We start from the raw sequence: 20632 nt of genomic DNA, 5'->3' as shown, positions 1-20632 counted from the left end.
TTACTCTAACCTCCACCTTAGACTAAAACCTAAGTCTAATACCCACTCTAACCCTAACCTCTAACCAAAACCTAAACCTAGCCTTTACTTCAGACTTCAAACCAAACCAAAACCTACACCCAACACTTAACCTTAACCCTAAACCAAAACCTAAACCTAACACTGACTATTGTCCCAACCTTATCCTCAACCCCCAAAACCAAACACCCACTCGAACCCTGACTTCAAAACAACACCCAAACCTAACACTTCTAGTTAATTTACATTTTTTAAATTTAAAAGAAACCATCAACAAGCCTGGCAGAATCTGCAGCTTTGATTGAAATACAGTGATGAAGAATAATATTAGCTTTTATTAATGAGTTATAAGATGGTCAGCTCTTTTTTTAAAGGTCATTTTTTACCGTATTGTGGGAGCTGGAGTTTTATTAAACTCACATTGATTTTACTGTAGGCTTCTCATTCCCTCATTCGTGCCGCCAGCCCTTATTCTGGAGAACATGCAGTAATTTGGAGATCTTTCTCGTTCCTCAGTGACAATCGATTGAAGCAGAGACTGATTTGTAGGGTGGAATTCGCCTATAGCAAGAGTGTGCATAGACGAGGAGGTTGCTTGATTGAGTGAATCTCTGTGGTGATGAGTAAACTATGCTGTGTCCGCGGCTGCCAGACAAACAGGAGTCTGCGCTATCAGAGCTAATTCCTCTGGTATCTCCAGTAGCTTCTTATATCCGCTCCTTATGTAAGGAGCATGCTGGTCTTTCCACCTGGAATGATGAAGGTGGGACAGTCTGTCCTGGGCTGTGCCCCGCAAGTTTGACTCATCCTTTTGAACCATCTTTTACCTCAAATCTACCGGCAACTCTTCCTCCAATGTACTGGATTCAATTCAAGCAGTTAGTTGTCATGTTGACGCGTTCAGCTGAGAGATGGTCAGAACTGACCGATATTTCAAACCCATATTGGATATATTTATTGTGCTTCAGTCAAGCGCTACAGAGAATGGAATATGTGGAATAGGCTACATGAAATGCATCAGCCCACAATTGCCATGTCTGAGCGTCCCTAGATGTAAATATTTGCACTGCACACAATCTGAGGCCGGCATGGCCCACTGTCAAGTCCAGAAATGCATTGATCTCTTCTGCATGGATTTTGCTGTGGTCAGACAGGATGAGGACAAACGAAGGGAAGGAAGACAAAAGACAGAAGTGTGGGAAGGAGAAACCGAGCGGAAGGTTTCAACCTCGGCCTGTGATCAGTCCCGGGTGATGAAAGGCTGATGAAATCACTGATGGCCGGCCTTATGTGTGCGTTTCCTTCACTCTTCTTTGCGGTTGTGCAATTACCCAGCTCTGTAATTGCTGGGCTGCTAGCACTGGCCATAAAAACAAAGCTACAGACTGTCTTCAGTGACCCAAGAAGCGGTCAGGGGTGCTTAAATCGCACTGTGTTTAAGAAGTGACCTGTCTCTAGCATTTTGGTGCCAAGCCCATTATATAGGATTGCAGGGTGATTGCAGCTCTGAGTGATCTGATGAAGACCTTGTCAGCCAGTGGCCTGAATGAGGATTTATGTATCGGTATATGGAATTGTTCCTGCTGTTTTGATAAAACCTTTGTAGTGTGTTGTCTAAAAATTATGACTTTCTATCACAGTAGTTATGGTTCTGGAAGGCCATTCATGTGGCTCATGCCCTGCCGTGCTGTCCCAGGGATAGACAAGTTTGAATGCTGAGCCATGACGCTTTGCCATCAGCGGCCAGAATCTGAGAGAGCACAGTTGGTTGCAGTCTCTCTGGGTGGGTAGAGGCACTCTCTCCACTCACCATTCTTAAAACATTGGCCGGCACAGGCTGGTGTGGCGGAGCTGGGGACCTCGCATGGTGCTCTGAGCATTTATAAAGAGGCGGTGACTGGCTTTGCAGGAATCAGGGGTGAGGTTCTTACTCTTTCTAGTGTTGGAAACATCGCTATTGCCAGGGGGAGTTATGAACTGGTGGGTTAATTGGCAGTACCGAATTGGAAGCAAGGAAGTCATGTGATTCAGCTTTGTTAATTAGCAAGTTTAGAGTGGGTACGTTTGAGCAAAGAAATCCCCTCGATTCATAGTCATAGGTTTCAGAGCCTGGGACACCATGGTTACAGGCTTGCAGAAATAAATTACCAATACTTGTTGAGTGTTGAGTGTCTCGTCTTGGCGAGACTTGTTTATAGGTTATTGAAGCACTGTAGTTGACTGCTGGAGTGGCATGTCAGCTAAGATGCAGTTGAGGACAGATCCTAGCTTTCGCCTGAAACTCTTCAGCAGGTTCTGCAAAGGTGTAGAAGAACGTGCTGTCAGTGAGAAAGAAAGCTGCCGGTCTAATGCAGCTTGTTAAGAAGCCACTCACTGTGCATGGCGGAAGCTGCATACAGTGCCATTTGAGGAAAGATATGGGGGAGTGTTTCAGTTTTGCATATCAGCCGGAACAATTTACCAAACATTGGCTTGCGGGAGACTGGGGTTCGATTCCCGGTCTGGGTGACTGTGCTGCGCTACACCAATAAGAGTCCTTGGGCAAGACTCCTAACACTACACTGACCCACCTCTGTAATACAGGTAACCTTGTAAGTCGCTCTGAATAAGAGCGTCTGCTAAATGCCAAAAATGTAAATGTAAATGTAAATGTATTATAGCATATAACAATTATAAAACAAGGAAAATTGGAAGTTAATCAGAAGACCCAGGATTGAGGAGGGGGGGTGTCTCCAATTGCATAATTAATACGTAGTACATCAAAGTCTAGAAGACACTGTTGGTTTCCCACTAGCAGAAGCCAGTGTTGTTTTTAAGGGTGGTATTGGTATTGAGAACAGGTATGTGGGGACTTGCGGGATGTGGGATCTACATATTAGGCCGCAAGCGAACAACAGTTAGTCAGGTCTTGAAGTTCTTGAATGTGTTGGAAGCAGGGCAGACTGGGCAAGTGTAAGGATCTGAGACACTTTGACAAGGACCAGATTGTGACGGCTAGGCGACTGGGTTAGAGCATCTCCAAAACATCAGGCAGGTCTAATGGGGTGTTCCCAATGGAGGCCCCACCTGACAACTTTGCTGGATATAAAGGGTCTGCTGCTAACGTCTTGGTGCCAGATACCACAGGACACCTCCAGACGTCTTGTGGAGTCCTTGCTTCGATGCGTCAGAGCCGGTTTGTCAGCACAAGTGCAGGACGTGCACAGTATTAGACAGATGGTCCCAATGTCCTGCCGATGACTTGAATGTATTGTTACAGTCCCAGTCTCAGTCTTTGATGTTTGCTCGGCATAAGCTAAGGTGGCTCTGCTGTCAGTCTGAATATTCAATACCCCCAACAAACCACGTCTGCCCATCGCTAGGAGCCCAGGTGGACGGTGGCAGAGCTACATCAGTTCCGTATCCTCTATTGTTTTGCTCCTATTGGTTTGACTTGCTGTCAAAGGATTAACCAGTAGACGGTCTTGCCGCGTGCAGAGTGTCAGGGTTTTAAGATTTGTCAGCGAAGCACTGTGCCAGTTCTTAGCCTCAGGGATAAGTGCATCAAGTTCGCAGCTTAAACTCTCAGACCGACTGCAGTCCTTGCCGAGTCTTAGACAAAGGAGCGTCTGTTTTCAAGCCTCGTGTGTTTTCAACTCATCCACAAAGCTCAGCTAAATGACGGGGCTCGCAGGCCGTAATTCTTCTCTCCTCTCGCCTGTTTGTGTGGCAGACAGCGAGAGAGAAACTGAGAGAGACCGAGCCAGATTGGTTGGAGAGAGGGAGACGGAGAAAGCGAGGAAGGGGGAGGTCTCTTGCTGACAGCTTGTGAAGCAGGTGTTTGGGCCCCCAGCCAGTCTGACAGACTTCAAGGGGGCCAAGCACTGTTGGTCCATGTGTGGAGCTGGAGCTGGAGCTGGTTCTGGGACAGCCTCCTCATCTTCGCTGCATGGCATATGGGCCAGGCGAGGTCAGGGCTGCTGGGGCCAGGGTTCATATGCAGTAAGCTTGTATCAGTCTATTAAACATAGCCGCCTCACCTCCGCAGCAGGAGAGAGCAGCATATGCCAAAAGGTGACAGAAGTCTATTAAAGAGAGCCATCCTGATGGCCGGAGACATCCAGAGCCGGTTAGGCTAGGCTAATCCTTTAAGCGCTGGACAGGCAGTCAATGTGCGCGCTACGCACTTCTATTCACATGCAGATTCCATCAACTGGCGGAGACTATTGATTACCGGGTGGGTGTATAATAGGTTCACATAGGTTTACATAGATCAGCTGTGAGCCAAACAATAGCCTTGTACCATCTGATGGAGATGTTCAGCTGAGGTTCGATCATCCTCATAGGCCCATTCATGGTGCTGTTGGAGATAATGTAATAATGTAAACGGTAATACATGTAAATTGATTATTGTCTTCTCAGTCCACGCCCACCAGGAAGGCAGTACTGCTGCTCGGATGGCAGAATAAACATTTTTATATAATATGGTGTAATTATTTGTAGGTTAACAGTCACTTGTCTTGCTTAATTTCCAGTTTTCACCAAGTAGTTTGGACTTGAAATCAAAAAATTATCAAAAGTATGCATCCAGGGTCAACGATATCCGTACAACGCACTTTAGCAAGTTGACCAGCACTTGATCCGACCAGCTTTTGGTAGCCATCAACAAACTTCTGGTTATATGGTTAACCACTCTTATTTTCAGAATTTTCAGAGTCCAATTAAATTCATTGGTTTCGGGACTCAGAGTGGCTCAGCAGTCCAATTCGCTACCACTATGGCCCAAGGGTCGCGAGTCCGAGAGAGCACAATTAGCCATGCTTTCTCCCTGGGTGGGTAGATGGTGCTCTCTCCTCTCATCACTCTTAACAGCAGGCGTTTGCTAGTCCGTGTGGCGGAGCTGGCCACCTGGTGCTTTCATCCGAGATGGCCGCAGGGGGGCGTCTTTCTTGGAGTGCAGTCTCCCAGTCGATGGCGACGTAGGACTTGCTTTATTGTAGACAGTGACAGACACTCTTGGTGGGCCAGTTCTTAGGTTGTTCCTGACCTTCCAAACCAATTTCTTCTCAGGTAAGGGTGACCTTCTCAGAGCTGCACTGAGCTACTCGCTGTGGTCTATCATGATCACTAGCCGGAAGTTAAGAGGCCTAGACACTTTGGAAATAAGGATTCAGTACTCAGCTTTGCAAACTTCAGAACCCTCAAAAGAACCCATACTCAAGTGTTTCTGCTTTGCAGCTATTTAGCTTGCATATGAGACTGCCTTCCATTAGTGGGCAATAAATTATTGAGGTAGGTTAATGGGGAGTTGTGCCACATCAAAGCGGTGGTGTAATGGCAGTATGATAGCTAGCAGCTTTTAGAAGAGCTTCAGGAACCCATCTGCAAAGGCAGGAGTCCTGACCTCTCCCAAAGAGCAGATGTTCACTATTCGTCCTCCCCCACCTTGCATTCATAACGCTATCACACTCGCAGTCTTCGGAGGACAGGAACGGTGCTGTAGCTCCTCCCTGGGGGAGGGGGGGGGTTGTTTTGCAGAAGTGGAGCTTTACTGTGTAACATTTAATTGGAGGACCACCTTCATAGGGACTGCATAACACATACATATGCTTTAAATAGTGTGTGCAATAGCAACCTCCATAGTATTTAAGAACAGCTTACGTCAGTATTCGCAGAACACTGATGACTTTAGAGGGGTGCAAGGCATCATGTGGTGTTTTGAACTAGGCCTCTGGCTTCCATTAGTTCTTCATGCTTCATAAAGTGTTATAACTGGAACTAATGCCCATCACTTTAGTTTAAGGGCCCTCATGTCACTGCAGTTTTGCTTGGATTACAAATGACGCTCACAATCTACACTGTATGGACTGTAGCTCCTAATTTATAACCTAGTCTGTCCTTCAGTTTTACAAGCCCAGTCCCAGCTGAGGAAAAGCAACCATAGAACATGATGCTGCCACCCCCATGTTTCACTGTTTGCTGAGGAGTAGGCAGTGTAAGCAGACATCCAGCACCTCTGCGCTGTATGTAGGCTTGTGTTGGGCTCTGTTGTTGTAAATCCTAGCACACAATGACTCTGTGTTTGTTTGTGTGTGTTTTCCACAGATATAAACTGTTTTCAGTCGCTGCGGGTAAACAAACAGTTGTGCCTCGTTCACTACGCTGGAAGGAGAATGACCTAAATATATTTTTTTTTGGTCACTGCTGATTTTGATTTGTGGAGATGTGGGCCCGATAAGTGGTTTCCAAATTCGCCCGTGCTTGGTTTTCATTTGTGTCCGACTGTTATTCATTTGGAAAAGTCCGGAGTTGGGCCAGTGAAAAATTAAAGAGGGATGAATTATGCATGATATTGAATCACTGCACAACTGGAGCAGAGCCAAATTAAAAATAAAAGAACCGAACGGCTGAGCATGTTGAGTGGATTACAGCCTGTTTACACAGAAACGAACATCAGTGTCTGTGTGTGTGTGTCTGTGTCTCTTTCTCACACTCACAAACACTCGTTCTTCCTTCGTTCATTCTCTTGCTGTCTCGAATCTACCTTACACTCACTGATCTGTCTGTCTGTCTTATCACTCTGTCTTTTTGGCTCGTTCTCTCTCTCCATTTATTCTCCTGGTCTCTCTCTGTCTCTTGATCTACCCTGCACTCACTGATCTCTCTCTCTCTGCCTTCTCTTGCTCTCACATACACACCCATTCTCTCTCTATATTGTCATGCTCTTGCTCTCTCTTTCATATTCTCTCTCTCTCTCTCTCTCTGTGCTCACTCATGCTCTATATTACTTACTCTCTTGCATGGTCTCTCTCACTCTCTCTTTTCACTCTCATGATCTCACTCATCAGGCTTCAGTCTCATGCACTCTTATTCTCTCTCTCTTTTCCACACTCTGGCCACCCACATTCTCTCTTTATCATCTTTGCTCTTTCACGCCTCACTCTCTCTTTCTTTCTCTCTTTCTCTTTCTTTCTCTCTTTCTCTCTCTCTTTCTCTTTCTCTCTCTCTCTCTCTTTCTCTCTCTTTCTCTCTTTCTCTCTCTCTTTCTCTCTCTCTTTCTCTTTCTTTCTCTCTCTCTCTCTCTCTCTCTCTCTTTCTTTCTTTCTTTCTTTCTTTCTTTCTCTCTCTTTCTTTCTTTCTATTTCTCTCTTTCTCTCTCTTTCTTTCTCTCTTTCTCTCTCTTTCTTTCTTTCTTTCTTTCTCTCACTTTCTTTCTCTCTCTTTCTTTCTTTCTTTCTTTCTCTCACTTTCTTTCTCTCTTTCTCTCTCTCTCTCTCTTTCTCTGTCTTTCTTTCTTTCTCTCTTTCTCTCTCTTTCTCTGTCTTTCTTTCTTTCTCTCTTTCTCTCTCTCTCTCTGTCTTTCTTTCTTTCTTTCTCTCTCTTTCTCTCTCTCTTTCACCTATGCACAGACACACATGCAGACTGAGAGGCTGTTACTGTGTGACTCATGTCTCGTGGCTGCGTGATTGGGGCAGAATGGTTCAGGGCTTTCTGTGTGTAACCCGAGTCTTGTGCGTGGCCCTGTTCCTTCCTGCCTGTGGAGCTTAAGCACATCCTGATTTCATTTAAACCGTCCATCTACACTATTCTCACGGTCACTGGCCTGCTGTTAGTTATCTGCAGAAGTTACTAGATGTGTGAGAAATTTCGATATATCACGATATCATGTTCCGCAATACTGCATCGATTCTCAGAAACACAGAGTGGGTCTTCACGTGATGGTTTGCATGTAAAGATTGGCGTCAGACAGCGGCCCATTTAGTGCTGTGTTTAAATCCTGGTACCTAGATGGTGGCGTGTAAGCATGCTTAATGGTCGGGACAGTTAGTCAACTTAAGGTTGACTGCCTCACTTTTACTTGTTCAGACCTCTGGTCATTGCTGCACACAGTTCAATCAGACATGGTGCTACCACCACCATGCTTTATAGATGGTACAGTGCAGCTGTACACTGTTGGAGTGTTGACTGATGCTGATACTGATCTAATATTCTTTCAGTTCGAAGCTGAAAAGGTAAACTGAAGGACTTACGTGAGCATCGAACACTCTCTTACCCCATAGTGATACATGCACTTACCACACAGGCAAGATTTGTTACAGCATTGAATTGGACTGGGTGGACAATGTTTTCAGCTGATTCCCACCAGATACTGACACCCATTGATACCCATCAGTACCCCTATCACGTTGCTATACTCTGTATGCTAGAAGTCTTACTACCATGCTGCATTCTAGGGGTGGGCAATATGCCGATATTTTATCGTGGTTTAACTGGTTGTGGTGCTGCACATTTTTTATAAAATCTCTCGCTACTGGTTAATTTTGTCTGCGATAAGATAAGCACACATGAGCTGTGTGGATCAGTACTGTGTACTCTGAACACCAAGCTGCTATTCTTATTACTGCACTGCACACTTTGTCACATATGGGGCGCTGTTTACAGCACCAGACCTTGTGCTTTGTCTGTTGTCCATGCACTAGTGCCCCATGTTGTTATCCAGTACTACACTGTATATGTAGCCTAGCAGTGTTTTGTTGTACTGTACAATATTGTGTACCGTGAAAATGTCTGTAAATATCGTGATCTAATATTTCTTTTAACCTTATCGCCCAGCCTTGCTGCGTTCTGCCTCTGTTGAAAGGTGTCTGCCCATGTGTTTAGCCTTGCTGTTGCAGGAATTAATTAGGCAGATTTGCAGATTCGCCCTGGATATATCCCGACACAGGCAGGAGGCGCTGCTGTGTCTTTGGGCCAGCTGGCCACGGGCCCTCCCTGAAGGATGGGATTATGGCTGACCCACAAAACCACATGCCACCAAATGTGTTTGACCGAATCTGTGGAAATGTCAACCGAACTGACCCCTGTCTCTCTCTCTCTCTCTTTCTCTCCACAGATATTTCAAGAATTTCCTATTACACAGGTGAGTGCCTGTCTCTCTTTCTCTCTCTTATTCTCTCTCTCTCTCATTCTCTCTCTAGACACTTCCTATAAAGCCTCGTGTCCAAATGACCAGCAGACCTTCCAGGAGCCTCCTTTAATAAGCTAATATAGGGATCTTGGAATGATGCTTATTGGCAGGTGATCCTCCTATTAAGTGTTCAAGTTCTGCATGAAGAATGCATGGATGTGAAGCTCAGTAAGTGTGTGTGTGTGTGTGTGTGTGTGTGTGTGTGTGTGTGTGTGTGTGTGTGTGTGTGAGAACTTGGTCACACCCATGTGTTTCTGATATCACAGCAAAGGTTTCATAACTCCGAGCGTTTCCTCAGTGCAGAGTGTGATTAGCATTCGGTAAGACGCAGCTCTGCTCTGCAGCCTGAAGGCTTTACCATGCGGGTCTTTGAAAAGCTTGTTCGTTTAGACAGAAGTGATGTGTGTGGGTGTTTGGATGTTTTGTCTGATTAGTGAATATCCCTGACTGGGCTGTCTTTTGAGTGTGTGTGTGTGTGTGTGTGTGTGTGGTACGTTTAACGATACTGGCTTTTGCAGGCTTTTGACTGTGTGCTATGAGCACCCTGACCAGTCACAGTTCCAGGTGAGTATTCCTGTGGGTGTTTCAATGAATCAGAGATGGCATCAGAACATCCCTACCAATAATGATAATACAGTCATCGGCCATAACATTAAAACCACTGACAGGTGAGGAGAATAATTAGGCAGCAAGTGAACGGTCAGTTCTTGATGATGATGTGTTGGAAGCAGATAAATGGGCACGTGTGACAAATCTGAGCCCCTTTTGACCAGAGACGAATTGTGATGGATAGACAACTGGGTCAGAGCATCTCCAAAACATCAAGCCAGGTCTTGTAGGTGGTTCCCAGTATGTAGTGGTCACTAATGGAGAACCTGCGATAGAGTCATGGGTCTTCTCAGTGGGAGATCCAGTATATTGATGGTTTCATCGTGCTTCAACTTCTTCCGTGCTCCATATAAACACAGCAGCACATGATCATTTGCAGTGTTTAATAAACAGGACAGTGTAAACGGAGTGAGGCTTTTCCCTCATTGCCACTTCATTAGCAGTCAAAGGAGTGGAGCCAGCAGGGCATATGGAGACTGCTGCAGGGAAGGAATATGAATGTGGAACTGGGTTGGATAAGTGGGTGTGCTTTTTTTTTTTTTTTTTTTTTTTTTTCCCTCCTCCTTCTTCCTTCATGCACTTACGCATGTGTCTTCAGGAGACATTGGCCTAATTGCTAATGAAACTCAGTGAGAATGACTTCAGCTAATAGAAAGGTTAGATATAGAAGATTTACAGTCTTTTTTTGTTACTAGGGATATAAGAATTTTCAGAAACACAGTATCAATTTCGACTTGGTTCACGCCCAAAGATCGCTGGCCGACAGTTTAGGCCATGTTTACATGCAAAGATTTCTCCAATCCGGTTTTAATTCAATCTGAATTCATTCCGATTGTAGATTCAGACTGAGGTCGTACTCTACTCTCACAACCTGAGTAAAATGTACGTGCACACTGCGCTAACTCATCCAATCCAAGCACCACTTAGTGCACGCTTTACAATGACAACTAGCAATAGCCGAGTCCAGTCAGAGTAAGAGGAGCCAATGTGCCAATGTGTTTATCTGCTCCAGAGAGTCCTGTTCTATTGGCAAGACGTCTCTACCGGGACTAGGCAATCTAGTGGACTAGTGGGTTTGTGTGTGTGTGCATGTTTGCACATCTATGTCAGCAATAGATGCAACTTCAGGTTGGTTTAATGCATTCGCTAGAAAGGGTGTCCACAATTATTTGGACATGTAGTGTATGTAAGGCTCTTACAAACAAATGGCAACAGAACTGGTTGTACTATGGCATCACTCCAGGAAGCCTTTGAAGCACCTTCATTTTTCTTTTTTTAAGAGCGTGGTCCAGAAATGTCAGCTCTTCAAGAAGACTGGTTTAGTGTGTGTGTGTGTGTGTGTGTGTGTGTGTGTGTGTGTGTGTGTGTTTACCCACCCTTTAACGATCCATCCTGATGCCTCATTAGAGCGATGAGGTGCTTAGGGAGTGTTTTTGGGTTCTGCAGCCCCTTGTGATGACTCCTAAGTTTAATGAAGTGCTATTACTCTTTGGGTACAGCTCCTAGCTTTCTCCAATTAGTCAGAATTGTCACGCTTAATGATGCTCTTTGTTTCAGCGCTCTATATACTGCTATTAGTTTTTCATAGCTCGACACAGCGGCATCTGTTTAGCCCAGGCCTGCTTTAAGTTCCTAAAAATTGAGCTGCGTCGTCATTAGTGGCAGTGCTACATGATATGTCCAAATAATTGTGGACACCCTATATTCTAGTGAATGCAAAGAGCTGCTTTAGGTTGCACACATTGCTGACACAGATGTGCAAATGTGTGCTACTTAAGTTTACACTCTGTAGTCTGAAAGTGCCTACGCTCCCTAGAGTAGCAGAGCCTGGGATTGCATCAGATGATCTTGGTGATGATCAGTATGCATGGAGCAAGACGTATCCTTGATCTGCAATCCGAGGCTGAGACTTGAGAGAGACACAAGGGCAGAGGCTCGATCAGTATGCATAGAGTCACAGTAGCCTACGTCATCACATCACATGTAATGCTCCCGACACTGGCAGGCTGAAGACTGACACAACCCTCCAACGCCACCAGGTAACCAACACGCTCTGAGGCAACAGCCACCTCTGAAGTGATGTGGGGGGTAAGGAAAGCCGTCTACCCACCCTGAGAGGGCAAGGCCAATTGTGCTATCTCAGGCTCCGGCTGCTGATGGCAGGAGGCATGACCTAGGATTCAAACCAGCTAGACCACTTGGCCCCTTTTTTAAAAATTTTTTTGTTTATTTGTTTATTTATGTATTTATGTATTTCTTCCCCCTTGCCGGCTAATATATTCCAAATCTGTGATTGGTCAGGATGCTCCAGACTTATTTGCATATTTCATGCTACTGTAATATCAGTATTGTGAAGGCTAATGTTGATAGCAGGGTAAGACCAGGGCTGGGCAAAACTGATCCTAGATTCGTATGGTGAGCTTCTTAAAGAGAGGAAAGGCACAAGCATGTGACTAGCTCTTTAAAAACGAACCCTCTGAAGATCGTGTGTGTGTGTGTGTGTGTATATATATGTGTGTGTGTGTGTGTGTGAGAGAGAGAGAGAGAGAGAGAGAGTGTCAGTGTGTTTTAATTGCACATCTTACATGAAGATACAGAGCAGTTATTGCCTCAGGGGATACTGATTAGTGTTTCAAAAGAACTGGCATAGCCTTATGTAAATGACTCATTAACTCATGGATAACTAAATCACTAATCCCTCGCTTTTGTTGTCCCTCTCGCTCTCTCACACTCTTGCGCTTTCTCACACTTGCACACACTTTCTCTCTTCTTCTCTTTCTGTCTCTTACTTTGTTGCTCTAATGCTTTTTCTCACTCTTTCTTGCGCTCCTGCTCTCTCTCTCTCTCGCTCTCGCTCCCTTTCTCTTTCATTCTCATGCTCTTTCTCTCTCTCTCTGACTCTGACTCTCACTGACTCTCTGTCTTTCTCTCTCGCTTTCTTACTCTCTCGCTTGACCGTTTTTTCCCTACATGTCTCTCTCTTATTCTCTCTCTCTCTCTCTCTCTGGCTCTCTGTATGTTGCTCTCGCACTCAATATCCCTCTCTCTACTTTCGTTTGCGCTCTCTCGCTCTGTCTCTCGCTCTCGCTCCCTTTCTCTTTCATTCTCATGCTCTTTCTCGCTCTCTCTCTCTGTCTTGCTCTTGCACTGACTCTCTGTCTTTCTCTCTCGCTCTCTTACTCTCTCGATTGACCGTGCTTTCCCTACATGTCTCTCTCTTATTCTTTCTCTCTCTGGCTCTCTGTATGTTGCTCTCGCACTCAATATCCCTCTCTCTACTTTCGTTTGCGCTCTCTCGCTCTGTCTCTCTCTCTCGCTCTCATGCTCTTTCTCTTTCTCGCTTGCGTGCTTGCTCTCCTGCTTTCATGCTCTATCTCTACCTATTCCTCTCTTCATCTCATGCTCTTTCTTGCTCTCTCTGTCTATTGCGCTCTTTCTCTCTGTCGCTCTCGCGTTCTTTCTCGCTTGCTTGCTCACGCTTGCTCCCACGCTCTCTGTCTCTCATTCTCATGCTCTTTCTCGCTCTCGCTCTCCCGCTGTCTTTCTCTTTCGCTCTCGGTTTGTTGTGTTCTCGCTCTCTCGCGCTCTCTCTCCTTTCTGTTTAAGGGCGCATGCTCTCTAGGCCGCACCGGGCCGTAGTACAGTCTCTCTGTGCTGGAGGCTTCAGGCACAATATAAGAGAAACCTCCATATCCAGCTCTTTCATGTAAACCCCGTCACTTCAGCTGTGCCTTTCGGGCTGTGGCAGTGAGCGTGATCCGCTCTGAAACTGCAGAAGACGACAGCAGGGGGGCCGTCGTGTTACGTTAACAGCCCGAGGAGAAGCGGAGCGAATTTTCCAAGCAGCGTGTGAAGAGAATTCTCCCGGCTTTGCATCTCACATTTTACATTTCACACCTTCTCCTGCCTAAACTGAGCAGCCTGACTTTCAACAAGGAACGCAAGCGTCAGACGAAGCCCTGCTGAAATACTCTGCAGTGTCTTATTCAGCCATGCAGTATGACACTGTATGTCCAAATGTTTGTGGACACCCTTTCTAGCACTAGCTGTGGCTATCTCAAGTCTTACTGGTGCTTTCTAGCTTTCTGGTCCAGCTGAGGTACCCCAGTTTTTAGAAGAAATAACAAAAATCTGGTCACGTTTAGCCTAGCAGGGATACCCGATCCCTTATTTCGCTACATGACCTGTGTTTTAATCACCTCCGTGCTCCAATAACGTACAGGCCGATACCTTTGCATGGGGTTATGCAGCCGTCACCCCCATCAGTCTTAAAGGTTTTAATGGGAGTAATCCAGGTGCAGGATTAGGGCTAAATGAGCACAGAGATCTGTGCATGCGAGATAGAGAGAGAGTGAGTGAGAAAGAGGGAGAGAGTTGTATAAAGCCCTCGACCTTCTGACCTCAGACTCTCAGTGCCCCACTGAGCAAATAAACCAAAAATAAATGCAGCCGGACGGCACATGCAGCCCTCCGCAGCTGCCTCGAGAGGAGCAGGAGGAGGGAGGAAGAGGAGGTTAGAAGTGCTGATGGCTTTGATGGCTTGGGGAGGGAGGGGAGGGAGGAGATAGGGGGATTTGGGTTGGGGGATGTAATGGCTGGCTGGCTGTTGGCAGCAGCTGACCGCGTGCACGGACGCTGCTCCTGGGACTTGCTGCTCACTGAGACAGAAGGAAAAGACCCCGACATCTGCCCACAGTCAGCCGTGCTGTGGGAGGACACGGACAGCGACTTATACCCTGTCGCCGTCGTTTGATGCTCTCTTCCCATCCTCTGTTTCCAAGCTATTTTCAACATGCCATCTCTGACCTCTCCCTGCCCTTGCTCCTCAGAGGAATCTGCGATGCCGTCTTGAGGGCCGTTCCATTACTGTATTAGCTCGAGTGAAGCTTGTTAGATGGCCCTTCGGAGGGTTGAGTTAGCTCCGTCCGTTCAACTTGGAGTGATAAGGGGTGTTTCAACCCAGGGTGGCTTTTTGATGAGGCACAGTACAGGCTAGCCAATCAGGATAAATGTGCCATTTGCATGTATTGCAAAAACAGCTGTTTTCTTCAGTTTGCACAACTGTAAAGTTGTGCGATTGTATACGGACAGTCGCAGATTACAGCCATCGTAAAGTTGCGCTGTTGTAAACCATAAGGTATCACTGATGTATTTACATTCATTGGGTCCAAATCAGATTGGTCATTGCTTTACATTTTGCACTGTTATAATCTGTATTTGCTGTATTGCAGTATTTGTATTTCTCAATCCAGACAGTAGCATGTATTACAGCTATAACACAATTCATACTGTTGTAAAGTTGTGCTGTTGAAAGTGTAGGGAATCACTTCCGTATTCAAACTTGACGCTTGTTTCCCCTTGACGCGGTAACATTAATTTACGTTTTGCACTTTTTAGTCATAGATCAGTGATAGCTTTACAGTTTACATTATTGAGAAGGTGCACTGTTGTAAATTACAAGGTCACTGCTGGGTTTACACACATGACAAATTCATTGTACAAACATCGTAAATTTTGTAAAGTTGCCCTGGTGAAACCTATAGTGTCATTTTACACTATAGTTTTACAGTTTACACTATTGTAAAGCTGTGGTATTGTAAATTAGAATGAGTCACTGCTGCTTAGCTCAGTAACAAATTAGTAATTCGCGGCACTGTTGTTTACTGTAGTGAGTCATTGCTGTATCAATGAATTGACCCTGCAACAGATTAGTCTCTTCTTTATAGCCTGCACTGTTGTTGCAAACCATAGTGTATCACTGACGCATTTACACTCACTGACCCAGTAATAGAATAGTCAGTACTTTACTTTGTAAAGTTGCCTTATTGTTTATACTATAGCGCATCATTGCTGTATTAACTCATTGGCTTAGTATCACATTAGTCGTTGGTTTGCACAGTTGTGCTATTGTAAACTATATAACTCATCAATTCTGACTGACTTTACAGGGCTCAAATTACTAGAAGGAACCTTGGGCAGTAACATTTAAGAATTATTGTAAAAAAAAAAAAAAAGAATAAAAAAAAAAAAAGTAAATGAATAATTGCAGTATATTATTTATTGTTTAATCACTTCTTGATGTTCCCAAGTTGCAATATTGAATATAAATCCTTTGCTGTGTAGTTATTTAAATCTGCATTCTATTAAAAATGTATATACAATTAGGTAGAATATTAATATGGCCGATGCTTTACCACTTTTGAACTGTATTATAAGGGATTGTAAAATATGTCTTCCTGTCTTGTACTTTATTATGTACAATAATGTCTGTTGATTTTAGTGGAGCGCACAGAGCTGTACTGAACGCCACCAGCATTGTGCTATAGCAACAAAGACCCATTATAGCCCTTATTGAACTGTGAATCCTTTGGCCTTTAGATGTACATGTTGCCTATTATCTGCTGTAATGCTATACATCGTATGCTCTTTTTGTGTAGACACCTCGCGTCCCTCTGGGTCTTCTGTCACAATAGAGAAAACGTGCCAAACCCCTCACCCCCCCCCCTTTTCCTTACTTTAATGGGGGAATACATCCCGCTCGCATATATTTGTCTTGTCTTTGCAGTTCAGTAAATTACACTGCTGAATGCGGGATGTCCCATCACTGGCAGTCTGCTGTGTGCAGCACGTGTGCTCCGGCTGAGGAATTAGGGGCGAGTTTGTGAAAGGCCTTTTGTGTGTGTGTGTGTGTGTGTGTGTGTGTGTGTGTGTGTGTGTGTGTGTGTGTGTGTGTGTGGAGTTGACAGTGGGCCGGATGTGAGGCGTTTGAATGGGGAAGAGCCATGTACCTCTCTTGCCTCCCCCACTTTTCCTCCTTTGTCTCAGGCTTTGTGTGGGAGATCCGTACCCCACTGTTAAAGTGAATGGCTGTTCTGGGAGAAGGCCCATCCTCCTCCTCCTCCTCCTCCTTCTCATCCTGCTGTTGCTGCCGTTGTCTTGTGAGCTGCCCAATGCAGAAATAAAAGAGACTTAGAGCCAGACAAACCATCAGATTCACACAAACATCTGGCTTTTCCTTTTAACTACCATGTAAATTTAAGGGTGCTTTCACACCTGCCTTGTTTGGTCCAGACCTTCAGACTTTTCAGTTTGGTCCAAACCAAAATAGCAGATGTGAAAGCTGTCTCGGACCACATGCAGGACCAAAATTTGAACTGAACAACGAAGGTGGTCTCGGTCCAGATCAAACCGAACCACGGTTGGTGTTTGTTTGCACTGTGAAGACGGGTGTTTGGATGGTTCGGACTTTCGGACCAATTTCAGGAAGGTTAGGCAGGCTATGGTCACCCATTAAAACAATAGGAAAAGAAAAACTGAGTGGTGGGAGCTCATGGAACCAGTCTCTAGTACTGTCACTTGCAATGCCTTAGCAACCACACAACAACACCCTTGAACCCACTGTAATCACCATAGCAGCAATACCCTAATGCCATCTGATTCAACATGGAAACCAATGTTCACTATAACCTAGCAACACCCGCGTAACTATTTAAACTACCATAACAACCACCTATTGAAATACAAACGAACACCTGGTGACCATCCTAATATGGGTGACTAACCAGTGCCCCAGAAACCACCTATCAGTATTCTAGCAACCACCTAATAACTACCTAGCAGTACCCTAGCAACCACCTGCCAGTATTCTAGCAACCACCTAATGCCTATCTAGTAATGCTCCAGCAACTACCTGTCAGTATTCTAGCAACTACCTAATAGCTACTTAGTAATGCACCAGCAACTACCTGTCAGTATTTTAGCAACCACCTAATAACTACCTATCAGTACCCCAGCAACCACCTAACAACTACTTAGTAATGCCCCAGCAACTACCTGTCAGTATTCTAGCAACCTCCTAATAACTACCTAGCAGTACCCCAGCAACCACCTAACAACTACTTAGTAATGCCCCAGCAACTACCTGTCAGTATTCTAGCAACCTCCTAATAACTACCTAGCAGTACCCCAGCAACCACCTGTCAGTATTCTAGCAACCACCTGAAAAACTTTAGCAAACACATCACACTGCCCTAGCACCCACCAAAATCACAACGGTGATCACAACAAAAGCAATACCCTAACAACCATCTGATTCAACATGGAAACCAATGTTAGCTATAGCCTAGCAGCACCCTTATAACTATTTAACATACTACTGCAACCACCTATTGAAATCCTAACAAACATCTAGTGACCACCCTGTTAACCACCTAGCAATGCCCCAGCAACTACCAATCGGTATCCAAGCAACCACCTAATAACTAACCTTGTAATACCCCAGCAACCACTTATCAAAATCCTAACAAACACCTAGTGACCACCCTAATAACTGCCAAGCAATGCCCCAGCAACCACCTGGAATACCTTAGCAAATACACACCACCAAGCTCACCCTAGCAATAACCTAGCAATATCATGGCAATATCGCAGCAACGACCAACCAGGTCGATGCTCGTGCAGCATCCCATAGGTGGGCTAGCAGAAACATTTTTAGGCCAAGCGCTCTGTTCCTAACCGCCCCCCTCAGTGTGTTTTAATACATCATCTAATAAGAGGATTCGGGTTCAACGTGCACTCTGCCTGCCTCCCCCTCCTCTCTCTCTCTCTCTCTCTCTCTTTGAGGAATAGTCATTTCAGATGCTGTGAAAGGCTGGGCTGTAATGCCTAATGCTATCTCTGACTTGCAGGGGTGTGTTGGTTGAAATGGTAACTGTGTGTATGTGTGTGTGTCTCTTGAATAGGCAGCAGCCACAGGGAGATTCCCTGCTGATAAGCGCCGTGATTGGCTTTATGCTGCTTTCCGCCTTCATGGTGCCCCTCCCTACACCCCAACCCTAGGGACCGGAGGATACAACGCACTCGCTCACACACGCACACGACTGCGCCTCTTACACAATACTGTGGCAATCACAAAGAACTGCTCTTTTTTTTTTTATATGAGCAAACGTATGACAATAGATGAAATGTAGCCTTGTTTGCAGTGCATTTCCTAACATAAGGCCCACAGGAGCCTTCCTCTAGGGCTCGGAATCTGGTGAATCTCCTGAACCTCACAACTCACACTGTCCTGTTGGAATGTCCAGTTATTTTTGAGGTTTCCCTTCTCTAAGGATACACCCCTTCAGATACAGAACAGGGGCTGATGTGGTGTATACACTATATCCAAATGTGTCCAAATGTTTGTGGACACCCCTTCTTTTAAATGCATTCAGCTGCTTTAAGTTGCACCCATTGCTAGTAGAATAGGACCCTCTGGAGCAGATAAACATGAACCTATTGGCATCATGCTTAATGCCAGACGTGGGCTAGAGGGGTATGAGGACCTCCAGCATTGAGCTGTGGAGCAGTGGAACTGTGTTCTCTGGAATGATGGTGCTCAATCAGGAGTTGGGTCATTTTGTCACTGCATGCAATCAGATGCTCACAGCAATGCTGTAAAGTTCCCTGGACAGTAGAGACAGTTGCTCCAACAAAATCAGGTGTCCTGATACTTTTGTCCATATAGTGTATGTATCAAGGATAATCCTAATTTATGTAGCTTGACTGTTAGTCACTAGTGGGTACACCCCCCCCCCTTAAAACGTCATCGTGCGTGGGCGGAGCTAAAGTGCTTTAGACCAAATAGGGGCATATGTCATCACTGTTGCGCAAAAATCACGTATCTCCGAAATAGCAATAATTCAGAATTCAGTAATTTGGAGCGTTTCTATTGGTTCTATTGGATTTCTGACACAATGTAAAGAACGACAGCCTGATTCCATGTATGTTAAAGTAGAGGGACAGGATTATTTGCAATATGTAAATGCTTGATATCACTAAATTAGTTCAATTCACAGTGGACTTCCATATACACCGATCAGCCATAACATTAAAACCACTCGCCTAATACTTTGTAGGTTCCCCTCGTGCCACCAAGACCTCTGAAGGTGTCCTGTGGTATCTGGCGCCAGATACAATAGCAGCAGATCCTTTAGATCCTGTAAGTTGCAACGTACATTTACATAACATACATTTTGAAGTAGGTGACTTCTACTGACTCCCCAGCAGAAGCGTCTTTATTGCAGCTGCCTTGATTCTGCCGGAGGGTGAAGCGTTTCTTCATATCCTCTCTGCAGGTCAGTCAAGCCTGACGGCTCTGTAGGGAAGCTGAGGGATGTTCAGCGGGCACGATGCCACTGAAGGCCTGGCACCGAGACGCCAGGCAGGAAAGGCGGTTCTGTGACCACGAGTGGGGAGGTGGTGGGGGTAAGGCCTGATTTGTGGCCCGCTTGGCTTTGGTAAACAGCCGTGGGCCGGGCTGAATAGGAATGAGAGGGAGATTTGCATATTAATGAGGCTCAGCTGAACTCCCCTGGCCCCTCCTCTCGTCCCTCTCCCCGGCTCTTCCCTGGCAGTTGCCTCAGAGAAGCGGTGGAACACGGATGCCAAATCTGAACCCCCCCCCCCCGTCTTTCTCTTTCTTGCCTATTTCTTTCTTCATCGTTGTCTTTTTGCCTCACCCTGTCTTGTAGCACAGCACTGCATAGTGTAGTCTCTTGGTCTCTTCACCTCTCTTTTCGACTCTTTAGTGCTGCATCCTTCAGACAACCACACACAGGTAACTGTAAGCAGTATACATCTGGCCTAGGGGCCAGATTTCAGTAGTGCTGCTGGTTGCCAGGCTTCGGTTCGGGACTGGAATTGCTATTATTCAGTGGCTGGCCGGCTTTCAGAGGGACCTGTACTCCTAGCCTGCGGCCATCCAGAGGTCAGTGCAGACTGGACTGGACCGGACAGGACAGCTTGGCAGGTGGATCGTAGCTCAGCTACCACCAATCCTTTTTTGACTGAGCCTCGGCCTATTCGTTGCTTGGACCCCTTGATGTTGCTGTTGATGTAGGAGGCTCCCAGGGCTGTGGATTGAGTGTGTAGCACTGGGCGAAGACTGTACGAGCGGTGTTGCCCCATGCTGGACTGTGGGGTCAGGGTTGGGGTCCTGGCTCCCATGCGGGTGCGTGAGAGTGACGGCTGCCTACCGGCTGCCGTGGCAACCTCACGGAGCCGCAAGGCCTCTAGAGT

General features: G+C 45.7%; 1 protein-coding gene across 2 annotated transcripts in view; it reads left to right on the top strand.

Moving 5' to 3' along the window:
• ptk2aa (protein tyrosine kinase 2aa) overlaps positions 1-20632 on the top strand; it is a 147104-nt gene that overhangs the window by 31620 nt on the left and 94852 nt on the right. For both annotated transcript variants that reach the window (XM_072675340.1, XM_072675337.1), the window contains exon 2: positions 8891-8917. Coding sequence is in view for 1 of the 2 variants with exons in the window: in XM_072675337.1 (XP_072531438.1) it covers positions 8891-8917 (27 nt within the window). In the remaining variant the exon portion in view is untranslated. The remainder of the gene's footprint in view (positions 1-8890; positions 8918-20632) is intronic.

Source organism: Salminus brasiliensis, chromosome 3, assembly GCF_030463535.1.
Source record: "Salminus brasiliensis chromosome 3, fSalBra1.hap2, whole genome shotgun sequence".
Lineage (NCBI taxonomy): Eukaryota > Metazoa > Chordata > Actinopteri > Characiformes > Bryconidae > Salminus > Salminus brasiliensis.
Note: the sequence above shows the minus strand (reverse complement) of the source record. Positions and strands in the feature narration are given on the sequence as shown.